The sequence below is a fragment of the Ambystoma mexicanum genome, chromosome 1q (assembly GCF_040938575.1).
Source record: "Ambystoma mexicanum isolate Mex_15411 chromosome 1q, UKY_AmexF1_1, whole genome shotgun sequence".
Lineage (NCBI taxonomy): Eukaryota > Metazoa > Chordata > Amphibia > Caudata > Ambystomatidae > Ambystoma > Ambystoma mexicanum.
In genome coordinates, this window is record NC_090922.1 from 506,847,122 (window position 1) to 506,863,210 (window position 16,089).

The following is a 16,089-nucleotide window of genomic DNA, read 5'->3' on the forward strand; positions in this document are numbered from 1 at the left end:
TAAAGCCCAGAAAGAGTGTCCCTCTCTGGCAGGCCTGTGGAAGCCGGCGGATAAGCAGGCTAAGGGCGAGACCCCTGCACTGTTCAAAGTGTGCTGGGAGGATGGACTCCTATACAATGAGCCAAAAGACTTTAGGTGCGAGGGCACCAGAAGCATGGTCATTCCCCAGTGCAACAGAAAGTACATTTTGGAGTTAGCTCACCAAATTCCTTTAGCAGGTCACTTGGGAGTGATTAAGACATCGCAACGGTTGTCTGCATACTTGTACTGGCTGCAGTTTGGCGTATAGGTTAAGAAATTTGTCTGGTCCTGCTCGACATCTCAGGCTTCTGGCAAGTCAGGACGTGCCATGAAGGCCCCTTAATTCCACTACCCATGGTCAGGCGGCCTTTCAAGAGAATAGGCAAGGATATTGTGGGGCCTTTGGATCCGCAAACCAGCAAAAGGGAACAGATACATCTTGGTGGTGGTAGACCACGTCACAAGGCACCCTCAGGCTGACCCTCTGAGGAGCATCAAAGCCCCTCCCATGTTGGATTTGCCAAGGAAGTAGTTTCTGACCCGGGACCAAACTTCATATCAGCGTATATGAAGGCTATGTGGGAAGAATGCAGAGTCACCTGCCGGTTCTCTACATCCTTGCATCCACAAAATAACAGGCTTGTTAAGTGTTTCAACAAGACCCTGAAAGGCATGATAGGTGGCTAGGAAGAGCACCTAAGGAGAAAATAGGATATTCTCCTGCCATGCCTTCTGTTCGCCTAAATGAAGGTGTCACAGGACAGAAGAACAGAGTAGGGTTTAGCCCCTTTGAGCTTCTGTTTGGACTCCCTGTAAGAGGTGCCCTCAGTCTAGTGAAAGAGGGATGGGAGGGCAACCCCTCATTCCCTACATGAGATGTGATAGACTATGGCCCTCATTACAAGTCAGGCGTTAAGGGTTTAACGGCACCGTCGGCGCCGTTAACCCTTAACGCCCGATTAAGAGGTTCCGGGTTTTAACGCCTGCTTTTTGCAGGCGTTAAAACCCATGCCGCAAAGTGACCTTGGTGCTAAGTACGGTGCTGCAATTTGCGGCACCGTACTTAGCACCTTTCCCCATTCCCATTATGCCCCCCTATGGGGCAAAAATGGGAATGGGGAAGGGCAAATGGTGAATGGGGAATTACTGCCCCACTCACCTTGGAATGGGGCGGTAATTCCGCCATCCACCATGCCGGAGTCCGGCATGGACCATGGTGCTAACAGCTAACAGCACCATGGTCCAGCGCCGGACTTGTAATGAGGGCCTATGTACTCGGATTTCGGTCTAGAATGGTAAAGTACATAGGAGAGTCAATGAGAAACCCAAAGGCCTGTCAGGAGCTGATGAAGCACTGGCACGACCAGAAGGCCAAAGTGACAGTCTATTCTCCAGGCCAATAGGTGTGGATTACGGGGTCTGTCAAGCCCAGTGCCCTTCAGGACAAGTACTGGGCCTTACTGTGTGCTGGAAAAAGTCAGTGAGGTGACTTACCTCATTGACGTGAAAGGACCTAAACAGATGTCCTGGGTCTTTCACGTCAACTGGCTGAAACCCAATTATAGCCGTGATGACTTGGTCATGGCATTAGTGACTGATGGAGAGACTGAGGAGGAGACCAATCCCCTCCCAGACCTCCTGCACACTGAAGCCACAGATGGGTCAGTTGAAGGTGTCAACCTTGCAACGGACCTGTCAGAAGAGCAACTGACAGACTGCCGCTGTTTACTGGGACAGTTTGCCGGTCTGTTTTCACTGACTCCAGGTCGCGCAGATTGGTGCACCCATGATGTGGACACTGTAGACAGTAAGCCAGTGAAGAGTAGGATTCACCGGATGTCCGATAAGGTTAGGGACACCATCCAGGAGGATGGTTCCAAGATGCTGTCACTAGTAGTGATAGAGCCATCCCCCAGTCCCTTGGCTAGCCCAGTGGTACTTGCACCTGGGCTAGCCCAGTGGTACTTGTCCCTAAAAAGACCAGTGGTGGGAACACTGAAATTGGCTTTTGTTTGGACTATAGGGGGCACAATTCGGTCACAGAGAAAGATGTTCGCCCCATTCCTCATTCATATGAGCTCATTGATAAGCTTGGCGCTGCCAAGTACATGAGTACCTTCGATCTCATGGCAGGGTATTGGCAGGTCGGCTTGGCAGATGGAGCGAGAGAGAGGTCAGCATTCTCAACCCCAGAAGGACATTATCAGTTCACTGTGATGCCCTTTGGATTGCAAAATGCCCCTGCCACTTTTCAGCGGATGGTTAACCAGGTTTTGTCTGGTCCGGAAATCTTCAGTGTCGCCTATTTAGATGACATTTCTGTGTTCAGCCAAACCTGGGAGGATCACTTATCCCACCTGAAAGTGCTTTAAACACTGCAGAATACAGGTCTGATTATCAAGGTCATGGAGTGCCAGATAGCACAGGGCACAGTGACTTACCCAGGCCATCTGGTCGGTGGAGGTAAGAAACAACCCATCAAAGCAAAGGTACAGGATGTGAAGGATTGGGACATGCCCACCACACAGGTGCAGGTGAGGGCCTTTCTAGGACTCAATGGGTACTACCAGTCATTCATCAAGGGGTATGGGACCATTATCATGCCCCTGAATGACGTAACGTCCAATAAAATGCTGAAGAAGGTAACTTGGGCCCCAGCCTGTCAAACCTACTTTCAGGATTTAAAGGATGAATTGTGCAGGTCCCCAGTTCTGAAAATGCCAGACTATGGTCAGAAATTCATCATCCATACAGACGCCTGTGATTTTGGGACTGAAGCTGTGTTAGCGCAGTTGAACTCTAAAGGGGTAAAGCAACCTGTCACCTACATTAGCAGGCTATTGACAAAAAGGCAAAGGTACTGGCCATCATTGAAAAAGAGGCTTACACCGTTATGTGGGCCATAAAGAAGCTGAAACCTGTGCTCTAGCACCTTGAAGCATCTGTGTGCTAGATGGAATTACCAATAATGATCTCAGACCCAAATAACCAGACAGACTCAAATAATATGGCAAACTACTACTTTATTATCATCATAAAACAAAGTAGGGCTATCTGGCGAACACCAAGCTGTAGTGTACACACTCACACTCAAACTTAATATTACAAGGTTTTATACCTCAATGTACGTCAGATATCATGTCATTCTACGTGGCACACTGTAAAACCTATTGAAGGGAGGGATTGGTTAAGGGAATATATGTACCTATAGTATGCATAAGTGTTAATAACATCATTGGCTGCCCCTTATCTGCTAGACATGCCTCGAACCACCTCTTAATGCGTATGATGCTGATTATATCGGAAAAATGGCAGCGGGTTGGTCTTTGCAACATTGTATAGCATGCTGCTACAGTGATCCTCTGATTGGTTGGCATCCTTTCCCAACCTTGGACTTTCGGCTCATTAGCAGCACATAAGCAAACCGGACCACAGGTGCTGAGATTAACATTAGGCTACTCCCCACTTTCCCAATTGGTCCATCATCTCTCATCGGCCCAGCCCTAAGCCAACCATTCTCATTTGCAATTGACCTTGCAGCCTCTTCTCTTATTTTGGGACATTTATGGGGGTGTAGGAACACCATTATCTTCGTCTCAGGCTTAATGAATAGCCCTTGTTTTCGACTTATGAATCACATGTGAGGACACTACAAATGTGTCCATTTCAACCTTTTATTTACTGCTTTTTGATTAATTTATACGGGTGTCATTACTCTTCTCGGCCTCTAGAGACTTGCTCACTCCACCTTGCAGAAGCTTTTCGCATCTTTAACTGTCCAGTACTTGGCTCTTGCAGATGTTTTCTTCTTTGCTTAATCTAAGAGAAATATGTCTTACGTACATGGCTTATCCTTTTGACTCCCCTTGTGCTATGCCATTATTCCTTGAAGTAGCATACTTGATCCCAGGCCAATAGACTCCTCTTTATTCCTCACTCGAAGCTGTTTTGCCAGCGTCACCTAACTCATCTCTGATGTAGCTTGATTGGTTTTAATACAAGTCCGGCGTCCATCTTTCCATCATGGCCACCCTAGCCACGTTATGTTTTTTTCTGCAGCAAGCCTCTATAAGTCTTGTCTACCTTGCGTTTCAGTGTATATACACTTATTAGTCAGCAGGTTTCTTTATCTTCTTTGCATATATGATTTCTTCATATTCGATTACCTGTTTCTCTTGTTACTTCAGTTAAATCTTTATTCCTAAGTATTTGCATATTGTTTCAGTACGTCTCAGTATCTTTCCTTCATAACGTCACTCTGCCCTTGTGAGATTTCACTTATAGCTCTATGATGTCCCATGGTGTGTGCTGACATCCTTCCACCCTTTCGGTGTGAGGGTTCATTTGGTACGGTTGTCTGAGTGCATATCGTCTCTCATATACTCGAGGTGGTATTGGGATGATATCTGATGTCCCACATAGGGCTCTTCCCCTACTATTCCAGTATGATGGAGGCGAGGGGGCAGAGCTAGGGGTGATGTGTCTACCTGCTCCTCTACATTCCCCCCTCTGGTTGAGTCCTCAACCACCTTCTCCTCTTCAATCTTTTTCATCTTCTCTTCGTACTGTGGTTTCTTTGGGATCCATATCGTTGTCACCCCCCCTCAGGTGACCTGCATTCTTTTTATGTTCATCCACACTCCTGTTCTTATGGCAGCACTCATGTCCAGAATATCCAGTGTCCTACATATTTCTTGTGACCCTTAGGGAAGTAGAACGTTGTTCCTGGGATCCCGTGGGACTTTTCTTTAGATTCTCACAGGTACTGTCTTCATTTTGCATGTGAGCAAATGACAGGGCTCCTGGCTATTCTCTGATCTCTCCAGGTTGTAAAGAACATGAACCATGCAGTGTCTATTGTGTATACTGGGCAATATGTTTATGTTTGTAAACCTACATCAATATAATACCCTATGGAAATTGTAAGCGTCTGTACTAATTAGATGTGCTTTGCTTTGTGTGTATAGCAATTGGTATTTTTGTATAATTATGTTTGTATGTTTTTTGTTTGGGAATATTTGGCGTTCACTCACATGTGACAATTATTAACCTGTATTTCATTATGCATATGTTTTGTCTTGTCCAATGATCATTAAATCTTTCGGTCTTTTTGTTGGTCCAGGTCCATCCTGATCTGTGGTATTTCTCTATTTTCCACTTTAATCCAATAAGTAAAACTTATTAAAAATACTAATTCATCATCTGAATTATCATTGCTAAAAGCTCTTTATCTGTCAAATCTGTCAACCTATTTCCTTCACAGAGGGATATCACTGCTCTCCATCCTCTCGCCTCCTCATCTGTTCCACGGACAACCACCCTTTTCTCTCTGACCACTGCCGCTTCTAACTCTAAAAGAATAACCTGTCCTTCTTCATCATCCATAGGTATTTCTGGTCTGAACAAAAACTCTTCAGGTATTCTCAATATTTTCCCTTTCAACCTGGGTAACCAGGATAATAAATCAGTCACTCCATACACAAATACTTCTGGATCTAAAGGAACTCCTCTCCATGCCGTCTGGCCTGTAAAGGCTAATATGAATTATTTCACATTCATATAATGTATCCCTGGAGTGGAGCACACTATTCCTTCATCAGTAAAAGATATCGTCATGTTACGTTTTGTCATCAAGTCACATCCTAACATGTTAACTGGTGTCTGCAGAGAATATAATGTCATCGACATGTCGTGTTCTCCTGTACAGATTGGTAATTTGTCTGTAAAAGGAACTAAGCTCATCGCCCCAGAGAATCCCTGCGCATTCATGACAATACCTGACATTGGGTATTTTCCTTCATGGACAAAGAAACGAGTTACTCCAGTGTCTACAAGGAAGGGACATGTCTTGCCTCCTATTGTTACCTTGACCCTTTGTGCGTCTTGGGGGTGCGCTGTCACTAATAGTACTCAAAACATCAGGTTGCTCTGTGGGCTGTCCTATTGTGGATATTAATGTATCCCAGTACCCTTGAAAGGATTTCCTGCTACCACGGTCCGACTGCCCAAGGCGCTTGTGGGACTCCTACATTTGTATTCCATTGTGGTACCATGGCCTGTTGTGTCTGCGCCTGCTGAGTTTGTATCAGTTGTATTTGCATAGACACTTACTGTGATTGCCCTTGTGGTGATTGCATTTGTAATGGAGCTTGCTGTGTTTGTGGCACACATGTCTGATTCTGTGTGTGATCTTGGGCATAGTACTTATGTGGTTCTGTATTGTGGAACGTAGCCCATCACCCTGGCTGTCTGCCATTAAATCCTCCTTCTCCCTGAGGGTTCTGAAATCCACCTCGTCCTCCCCTAGGTCCATTCCCTCTTCGTCTTGGCCAGAAATTGTACCCACTCTGATTCATAGGGTATATACTACATTACTTTGCTGTCACCACACCTTCACCACTCGTCAGTACCGCTCCCTCTATAGCTAGTTTTGACAATTTTGTTTCTGAACTAACTTTGCTTTTTCCTGCTTTCTACTGTCAGCTTTATTATGATTCTTCTCCTGTAACAATCAGCAATGGTGCACGATAGTCAATTGCATTTCTTGCCATGGCTTAGCTTCCATTCCTGCCTGTTTCTTCATCTGTCTTTGCACTGGCTCGGGCAGGCCCTGGCATAAAATGTGATAAAATTATGCCACTGTTTTGTCCCACGGTACTCTCATCTCAAGACGTCATCTCTCTTGAATATCTTGAATAAAGGCAACCGGATCTTCATCCTAACCCATTTTCCTATTCATAATCCCACTCATATCTGATGTATCGGGATATTGTACTCTGAGCACCTGCCATACATCTGTTCTGCAATTGTTAAATGGCGCTCACTTGTGTGTTGTGTTTTGCACAGTCACACCCCCATACCCTGCTTGGTTCCAAATGTCCTCAGCCCTCTCTCCTAGAATAGCTGCCAGCAGGCCTTTTATGTCACCTATTGCTAACATCATTCTTGATGTCATTCTCTCTAACTCATGAATCCATTTTCATGCACCAGAAGTCAAACTAAGTAATTTACATTTAAATGATCCTTATCCATTTGTGGCCATGGAATATCTTGTGGCTGTCCTCCCCCTTTCTCTAATAAAGGAAATTGTGAAATCCCTGATCCATAATCACACCCACCTACACTTCTTGTTTTCTAGGTGGGGCTAGTCATGCCCATTTCTCTCTGTCCTTGTAATGACCTCAATCTGCTTACATAAGGCGGGCAAACATCCCCTGCACTGCGTGACTATGCTGCTTGTGATCGCTCAGTGTATGGTTTGGTTCTGGTATTTTGTCTTTACTGTCCTCTATGTCTGACCATTTCACCCCTTTTTCTACGCTTGAATCTTTAGAAAATCCACCTGTGCCCTCTCTTTGCGCTTTCTCATTTTCTTCCCTTTCTTCGTCTGACATAATTATGGCCCAGCTTGTATGGCTTTCGTCCCTTTCCACATCATCAATAACTAGTATACATAAAGACAGCAATCTATGTTTGTCTGTTAATACGTCATCTGACCTATGTTTGCATTCTCTGCATTCCTTGCAGCTCTCTGGGGGGCTGTTTTGACCCTCTCTTTTCCTCAGATAGTTCTCGTGCTTCGATCGGCACTATGCTTCTATTAAATGAATAATCTATCTCGTAACCTGTCAACACAAAACAATAATGTGTTTGCCTGAGTAAATAAGCATAACAAACAAACATGAATTCCTAATTTCACTTCAGAATCGTGCCCTCTTTTAATGCTTCAAAAACCAGGGAGAACGGATTTGCTACAAGATATACCTATGATGTTCTAATTGCCCCTGATGAATGTCTGGCACATTGGAGCCGATCGGACAGAAACTTGGACAAGTTGGGCTGTTAGTGCAAGCGTATTACTGATGTTAAGGAATACATAAAATGGAGCAACATATGCTGAATGTGAAACTATTCTGAAGTGACATTAGGAATTCATGTTTGTTTTTTATGCTTATTTACTCATGCAAACACATTATTGTTTTGTGTTGACAGGTTTTGTGAATGTATTTTTATATTTTTGTATGAGCATCTAGGTGTATAAACTTTAAGAATATTGATTTGTATTAAAGTGAATCATGTATTGATGGTGAATTAGGGGTCTGTTATTTGTTTAAGACTCTCTAGATTTCTTGTATTCTAGGATGAGCTGATTTTGGACACACTTTGATACACCTATCTTTGGTTGTATTATTTATGTTTTTCCCACTTAGTAAGAAGTCGTTGGGCTCACAGTGGGAGTACTGTTGTGTGAGACTTGTAAGACAGGATTGGCAGGGGTGCAGGGCTTTAAGTGGTTCAGGGTTAGCCAGGGCATAGCCCCAGCAGTCTCTGAGAAGGGCTCCCGAGCTGGGGCCATACCAGGTACATTCCCAACTAGCCCCAGTCATGCCGACCCCTCAGGCAGCCTGTTTAGCCAAAGTGCTGCTCATTTAAAGGGCTGCCTGCAGGTGTCAGCACTTCGAATTAGAAAATAGAAAAAGCATTGCCTCTTCTTTTTTCTAATTTCAAGTGCTGACTCCTGCAGTCAGCTCTTTAATTGATCAGCGCTTTGGCTAAACCTGTTGCAAGCCCCGTGGTTAAAGGGTTGCCCCCATGCTCCTTGAATGTAAAGGCTGCGACGGGGGCACTCATTAGGGGGCATGCCCTTTCAGCCCATGCCCCTTAACAGAGCCCCCCCCCATTGATTTAGCATCCCACTTAAAGCACTGCAGGGTTGTGTGTATGTCTTGAACTGAAATATTGGAGGAAGGCTGCTTTCTACAGGACAGACTTCAAGTCTATTGATAGAGCTGTGCATTTTTAATGCAGCACAGCAGTGACTTGTGTATCAGGGCACCTGTTGCAGCTTTCAGGTAGCGTAGGCTACATACATGTGCACTTAGGCCACGTCCCGAATGAGAGCCACCCTCGAGGAGGGGCTGGACACAATAAAGGTTTGACATCAGTGTGCCCCAGCTGTCAGACACAGCAGGCAGTCCTTTCATTCAATGATCTGTGGGGTTGAAAACCATGGGCTCCTTGAGTGAACAGGCTCTATGCTGGTTGATGACTCTATTCTCAGAAACAGGAGTCATCCGGCAGCCCATGTAGCCAAACCCACGGTTACACGGGCTGCCGGCAGGTGTCAGTACTTTTGTTTTGAGAAAAAAAATGCTATGCCTTTTCTTTTTTTATCCAAAGTGCTGACACCTGCAGGCAGCCCATGTAACCAAGCAGCGATTCAACTACACAGGCTGCCTGAAGTGTCAGCGTGGCTGGAGCTAGTCAGGAGTGGGACCCGGCAGAGCCCCGACTCGGGAGCCCTTTCTAGAGACTGCCATGATTCGGCCCCAGCTAACCCCAGCCCACTTAAAGCCCTGGCACAGGTGCTTCCAGTCTAGTGTGAGCTGCATTACCAGAGCTGTGTACGTCTATAGGACTGGACTAGAAAGGGGAGCTCGAGGTACCATGGCGGTGGTGAGTGGAAGGCCACTCGATAGACCAGCCTGGGGGTGCCCCTATTAACCTGTAGTCCATTTACTTAACCCGGTACCTTTCTCCTTCCCAGAGGGCACCAGAATGGAGACGGTGGTGAAAGGCTGTGGTACGGGACCGCTCTGTGGAAGAGAGCTCGACTACTACACGGGGAACACCACCATCTACAGCAAAGTGGAGTGCTGCCAATCAAACGACTGCAACACGGGCGTCCCCAGAGGTAAGCCGCTGCACGAGAGAGGGGTCTGCAGAGAGGGGCGCTACCACAGGTGGGGGTTCCCAGTGCGGGGTGGGGACGTGGAGATGTACATTCTAACAGGTGAGCTGTTAGGCTAAGATTTTTTTGGCCAGGGCCCCCCTGAGCAAAATTTGGGCAGGTCGGGACCCCCCAGAAATGCCAAATGGACAGTATATATTGCGCGCCGTCATCTGCTCCCATCAAAGTCGCTGGGCTCCCTCATCCCACTCCTACCCAGTCGCTGGTCTCTCCCCACCCCATCACACACCCAGGGCTCTCCCCACTCTGCTCCCATCACTATCCCATGGTTCCCGCCCATTGTGCTCCCACCATAGTCCCTCGGTTCCCCCATCCCGTTCCCAACACAGTCTGAGGGCCAGTGGCGGCTGGTGAATCTTTTTTAAGTGGAGGGGCATTAAGGGGAGGTTCGGGGGGGTTTCCCCCTGTGAATTTTTTTTTAAATAATAGGTTAAAATATTGCATTGTAGAGCATACTTTTAACAAAAAATGGGTAAATAGCCAAACAGTTTGCAATTGTTGCTGGGAGTCCAGGGGGCAGGCATTGATATTTTATTTCTATCGCGCTCGTACACAAGTGTTTCAGAGCGTGACAAGGCAAGGGAGGGGAACAGAGGAGAATAAAACAGCGATCTTACTAGGCCCAGTGACATTGAGAACGCGCAAGTGTGAGGGGAAAAGTGCATGGAAGGGGGGAGAAGTGGAAAGTGCGAAGCAGAGGAGAAACAGATAAATAACAATAAATAAATAATAAAGGCAACAAACAGTGGTAGTGCAGCCAGCAATTTGTAAGTGCTACGTTTAAGGCAGCAGACAGGGTAGGTCTGATAAGTGCAGGAAGAAATATGGTTCTCCTCAAGTTTTAGAGTGGCAGGGCGCTGTTCCAGAGGGAGGCCCCAGCCGAAGACGGAGATCTACCCCCAGCTCGTTTCTTTGATAAACGACTGACCCTGAGGGAGTTGGAGGTAGAGGAGTGAAGAGCTCGAGAGGGGAGGTATTTGCGGAGGAATAGCTGAAGGTATTTTGGACCCAGGCCCCAGAAAGCCTTGTGGACAAGGCAGAGGGTTTTGAATGATAGATGTCCGGTAAAAAGATACCATCCCTGTCCCCTGGGCCCCACTGGTCCTAACACAATGAACATGATTATGTGTATATGCAAGGCGCTGCACATTCATACAGCAATCACTCTATCATTCACATGAGCATCCATCACCATACACTCACTCATAACGCATCCATACACATGTTTAAATAAAAACAATGAACATAAACGTACCTTCTGCATTGGCCTGTGTGTGGGTGCTGAAACGGCCTGCTCCAGCTGCTCTGTCCGTATGTGCGAGGAGGCGCAGGAGCTCCCCCTCGGACATACAGACATGCAGTGCCCCAGCCAGCATTTCCAATGAGCTATGCAATGCTGGCGAAGCAAAACGCCCCAGCACTTGCATGGCTCAGTGAGCATGTGCGGCTGGGGAACTAAACTGAACTGTCAAAGGGAAACAGTGTTTCCCTTTGACAGTTCAGCCAGCCCAGGAGCACTCCATTAGCTGGATAAAGCAGCTGAGGGAGTGCTCACTGTTTCACTGGGCTGGCTCCTTAGCTCCTCCATAATGGGTGAGGGGCCACTGGGTGGGCGCCTCTTGCCATTATGGATGAGCCGCCAGGCTCGGACAGGCCTATAGGGCAATGCCTGTACCAAAAATGTAAAATGCTAGTTTGGGCCAATCAAAATGGGCCACCATTTTGGCCAATGTGGACCATTTTGATGAGTTACTTAACTATGCAGTTAGTAATGTTGACCATTGTTGCTGAATATATCACAATTTACTTACATTTTAACACAGAGCACCCCTTTGGGTACTATTGAAACAGTGGGCTTCATAACTACTCTGGCGGTAGCTGTGCCGGTAAAACCGGCACGGCTGCCACTGGAGTTGCATCCGGGTCTGGCACCCGCGAATGGGCAATTACTAGGTCATGCCGAGTTAGGCAGACATGATAATTGCCCTTTCGAAGGTGCCGGTAGATCCCCATTCCCATTTGAGCCCCATATGGCTCAAATGGTAATGGGGAGCTCGGATGCACCGGCACCGTTAATAACGGTGCCGGTGCATCCGACGAGCTGAGGTCAGACCTGGCGGGGGCTGTCAAGCACCCACGAGCACAACTCTTACTATGGCGGAACGGTAGCAACGGTGCCGGTAGCTTACCAGCACCGTTGTTACTGGTCCGCCATAGTAGTAATGAGGCCCAGTCTGTGACTAAAGGAATGAATATCCATTTACAACTGTGGGCTACTTTTTCATTGTTGCCTGAGACAGTTTCATGCTTCAGCCCGCCCATGTGGGCCACCCCTGCCCATTTCTTCCAATCTAAAAAAAGAAAAGAAAAAAAAAAAAAAAATCTTTTTTCATGCTGAGCTCTCAGGGCCCCCCTGGGATGCACCCGCGGACCCCTAGGGGGTCGCGACCCACAGTTTGAATACCACTGGGCTAAGCCCTTTTCAGCCGATCCTCGGAGCTCTGGGCAGAGCGACCTTTCAGCACCCTGGACAGCCGCTCTCTCCAGGGCCCGGGCACCGCCTTCAAGAGTCCATCCCTGACTCTAGGGCTCCAACTTGAAGCGCGGACGTCACCACGGGGATTCACGGCCCCCAACACAATTCTGGAGGCCGCTCACACCCTCAAACGATCGCTACAAGGAGGTCATTCAAACCTGCCTGAATGATAATTCTCGGTTCTGAATGACCACACTGTCGTCCAAACAGATCCTGCCAACCTCCCTTCCCCCCAAAAAAAGATCCTCATATATCCAAGCGACCCTCGCACAGCTCCAGTCCCAACGAGCCCTCACACAGCTCCCGCTGGACCCTCACACAGTCCGCCAAAACCCTCACACATCTGCCAAGACAACGGCTCCTATGTCCATCCACAGCCCCTCGCACAATGCCCATCGAAGCCTCACACAGCTCGCACAATTTCACAAAGAACTTCCCACAGCTCTAGCCGAGCCCCATATATTCAGTAGCAGAGTCGAAGTAGGCCCCAAAATACGGTAATCACCTCCCAGTCAACCAATACACAGCTCCCTCCAGCAGACACGCGCATAGACAGGTGTCACACCAACAGGGCCGTGCCTAAACTCAAAACAGTCTGCAACTGACGCAGCCAAATGTGTGTTCTTGAGCACATGGAACAGGGACCACATACGGGTGCCGCATTTACCCGTGTCTGCTAACCTTGTGAAATCAATGTGCAGAATAGGTGAATTTTTTTGGCCCAGAGTGTGCAAGAAGTATCACAAATTGTCCCTCCATTGTCGAGTGGCGTGGGGGGTGTCTGTGTGGGGGAGGGGGGCGGGGGGCGGCAACCAGCGCCTCTCCAGATCAGCCTATTTCAACACCCATCAGCCCAACCCCTTATAGCAGTGCTTTAAGTAGGATGGGAAAACGAGGTTCGGGCTCTCATAGGGGGGTGTGGCCGACTTAAAGACCTGCAGATTTATTCCGCCCTGTGCGTGTCTTGCGTGGTGATGACATGCACGAGCGAGCATGTGGATGTGTGGTAATCAGCGCAGGAAATGGGCCAGAACGAGACGGAGCGGCGCTCCATCCCCTAGGTCCAGGAGCTAGCACGTGACTGTGCCAGATCCTGCTGCCTCAACGAGCAGACAACTTTCAGAAGGGAGTCTTCGGAAAGCTGCCTGCTCGTCAAGGGGCTCGCTCAGAAATCTACCAACCAGGTCTAAAGCTGCATTATCACACTTCTAGCACGCACGAGTAACCCACTCCTCAACGAGCTTGCAGAGGACTCTGGGCCCTCCATACAGAAACTGCCAAAGCCTCACATATGTGATGCAGCTGTCCAAACTGATATACATGTCTTGCAATTTACAGACATCTCTTTTTTAGGGTGAATATTGTGACCAGTCAAAACAAAAGAGTCAATTTTTCGCTTAAAATTGCTTCTTACTGAATCACTATAAGACATGTTTAACATTTTGGACATAATGATGTTCCCATAATTCTCTTTGCTTTTATTCAAATCGCCAGGATTGGATTCTATGAAGAGATACTGGCCCTCATTACGAGTCCGTCGGTAGTGGTGCCGGTAAATCTGACAGACTGCCGCCGGACCCGTAAACAGTTACCGCCGCCTGTCTTGGCGGTAAGACCGGGGCATTACGACCCTGGGTGCTGGTAAGACAGGCTGCAGTAACTGTGTTGTTCCCCATTCCCATAGAGTTCCATAGGTTTCTATGAGAATGGGGACCACTGTAACACCGGCTCCATCTATGAGGGTGGTGGTGTTACAGTGAAAGTCTGCAGGCGGGAGCCGTTCCGCTCACCAGGGCAGACCAGGCGGGCGGGAAAGCAATCCGCCCTCACACTCGTAATTTGCCGGTCCGGAGACAACGGTGACGGTAAGCTCACCGCCGCCGTTGTTTCCGGACCCGCAAACTTGTAATGAGGGCAACTGTCTTGGGAAACCTGGTCGGGCCACGCCCCCTCCTTCCCACAGCCCCACCCCTCCAAAGAGGTGATAGTTCCCCCAGTAAATTATTTCCATTTCCAGCACAGCTGGTAATGTATGATTTGTCTCTCCTGGTTGTGAGATAGTTGATGCTGGTGGCTGTGCAGGCAGATGTGTATGGCAGCAGTAGTGGATGCCTCCCCTTCTCTCAGCTGGGTGGTGGTATGGCATATATAGCCTGCTAGACGCCTGGTCTATCTTTTAGCGCATGCCAGTATGGCCCTGCTACCCCTGTGCCCGCTGCTAGCATTGGGGAGATGTGGGGGCATGCCTTATCTATGAGCAGCTGTTGAGATCAAATGTAAGCGGGACGAGCCCCTAATGGCTGTTATGCCTGTTGGTGTTCTAGCCAGCGCCTCAAGGGTACCAGGCGGGGGCAGGTAACCTGTGCCCCACGGGTGCACCACACAGGGCTGCTCCTCCTCCCCACACGCAATCCTTTCATGTCCCGCGGAGGGTAGCCACAACGGCGCCAGCCCCAAGCAAGAAGAATGAATGGCACCACCTTGCCCTTCCTCCCGTAGAGGTGCTAAGCACCTAAGGCGGGAGAGCAAGGAAATAGGCAGGGACTAACAGGAAAAGCACCCCAGGGTGCAAATGCCGTCGGCACCAGCTGGCCGAGGGGCTGGCAACACAGCCTCCCACACAGGCACAACAAGGACCCAGAGCCAGCCCCTGGGTCCAATATAAGGAGCTTTCTGTTGCAGCAGAAAGGCAGATATCATCTTACGCACGCAGAGTCTCTCTATTCTTTTCCCAGAACCCTCCCACCCTAGAAAAAGGGAGAGAAGACAGAGAAAGAAGATAGGATGCCCTACGGTGGCCACACTGTCGTGGGACAAGGAAGGCGGCACGGGCCAGAGGGGGCAACCTCAGGACCCGGTGCCCAAAAGTACAGCATATTATGGTTACTGTAATTATGATTATGTTTGTTATGACCATAACATGAGCAATAAAATCCCATGCCCTGTTATTGCCAACACCACCTATTGTTCTCGTGTCCTTCCTTGGGGGCGGGGGTGGGGAATATATGTCTTACACCCAGGTTGTGTTTTCCTCCTGTCTGCATATGGGTCCACGGGTTACTCGTGTGGGCGCTAATGCTGAGCGACGGCCGGACCCTGTGCTGGGTGCAACTGCTCTTTGGTGGGGACTCATATTTGCCTGTTGCCGCCCACCTTCCTCTGCAATTTAACCCCCACCATTCCCTTTTCACACCTGTTTACTGTATTTTGATAGTTTGATTTGCCCTCTCTCCACCCTCCCTTCTTTCTGTTTGGCACATTTTTTATCCTCGTTGCTTTTACTTGGCCCATCTGTCTCTTGCCCAAGTCCTCCCTCTGCCATCGCCCCCCCCCCCTCCATTGTTACCCTAATCCACGCTCCGGTGCCACAGCGCCCATACCTTTAGAGGCCCTTTAGGGGCCTGCCACTCACACCTTCATGTTCGGTTCCCAGGCTGTCCCCTTTTTGTGCCTTGAGCAGTCATGGATTCGAGGTCAAAGGGTATGCTTTAAAATGTGGGAGCCTCCCTGTGGGACTACTATTGCCCGACGCCCACACCCCCAACGGGCTGCTCAGTTCCCCCTCGTTCCCAGGCAGTGATTGTTCCCCACACACATTAGGGCATCTGCAATGCTGATGGACAGGGCAGCCCCTGGTCAGCCCTGGACTTGCGTTTCTTCTAAACTCTCGCATACCATAAACTAGGCACATGGACACTTGTGAGGGGACAGCAACATGTGCTTTGAATGGCCTCACTCCTGCAAGCACAGAGACACGGACTAAATGCTTTACATCATTGGT

General features: G+C 48.5%; 1 protein-coding gene across 3 annotated transcripts in view; it reads left to right on the forward strand.

Annotated features, from left to right (window-relative positions):
• The window catches only part of LOC138529961 (urokinase plasminogen activator surface receptor-like), a 133,452-nt gene that overhangs the window by 95,998 nt on the left and 21,365 nt on the right, over window positions 1-16,089 (forward strand). For all 3 annotated transcript variants that reach the window (XM_069640873.1, XM_069640874.1, XM_069640872.1), the window contains one exon: window positions 9,569-9,715. In XM_069640873.1, the coding sequence (XP_069496974.1) occupies window positions 9,569-9,715 (147 nt within the window). The remainder of the gene's footprint in view (window positions 1-9,568; window positions 9,716-16,089) is intronic.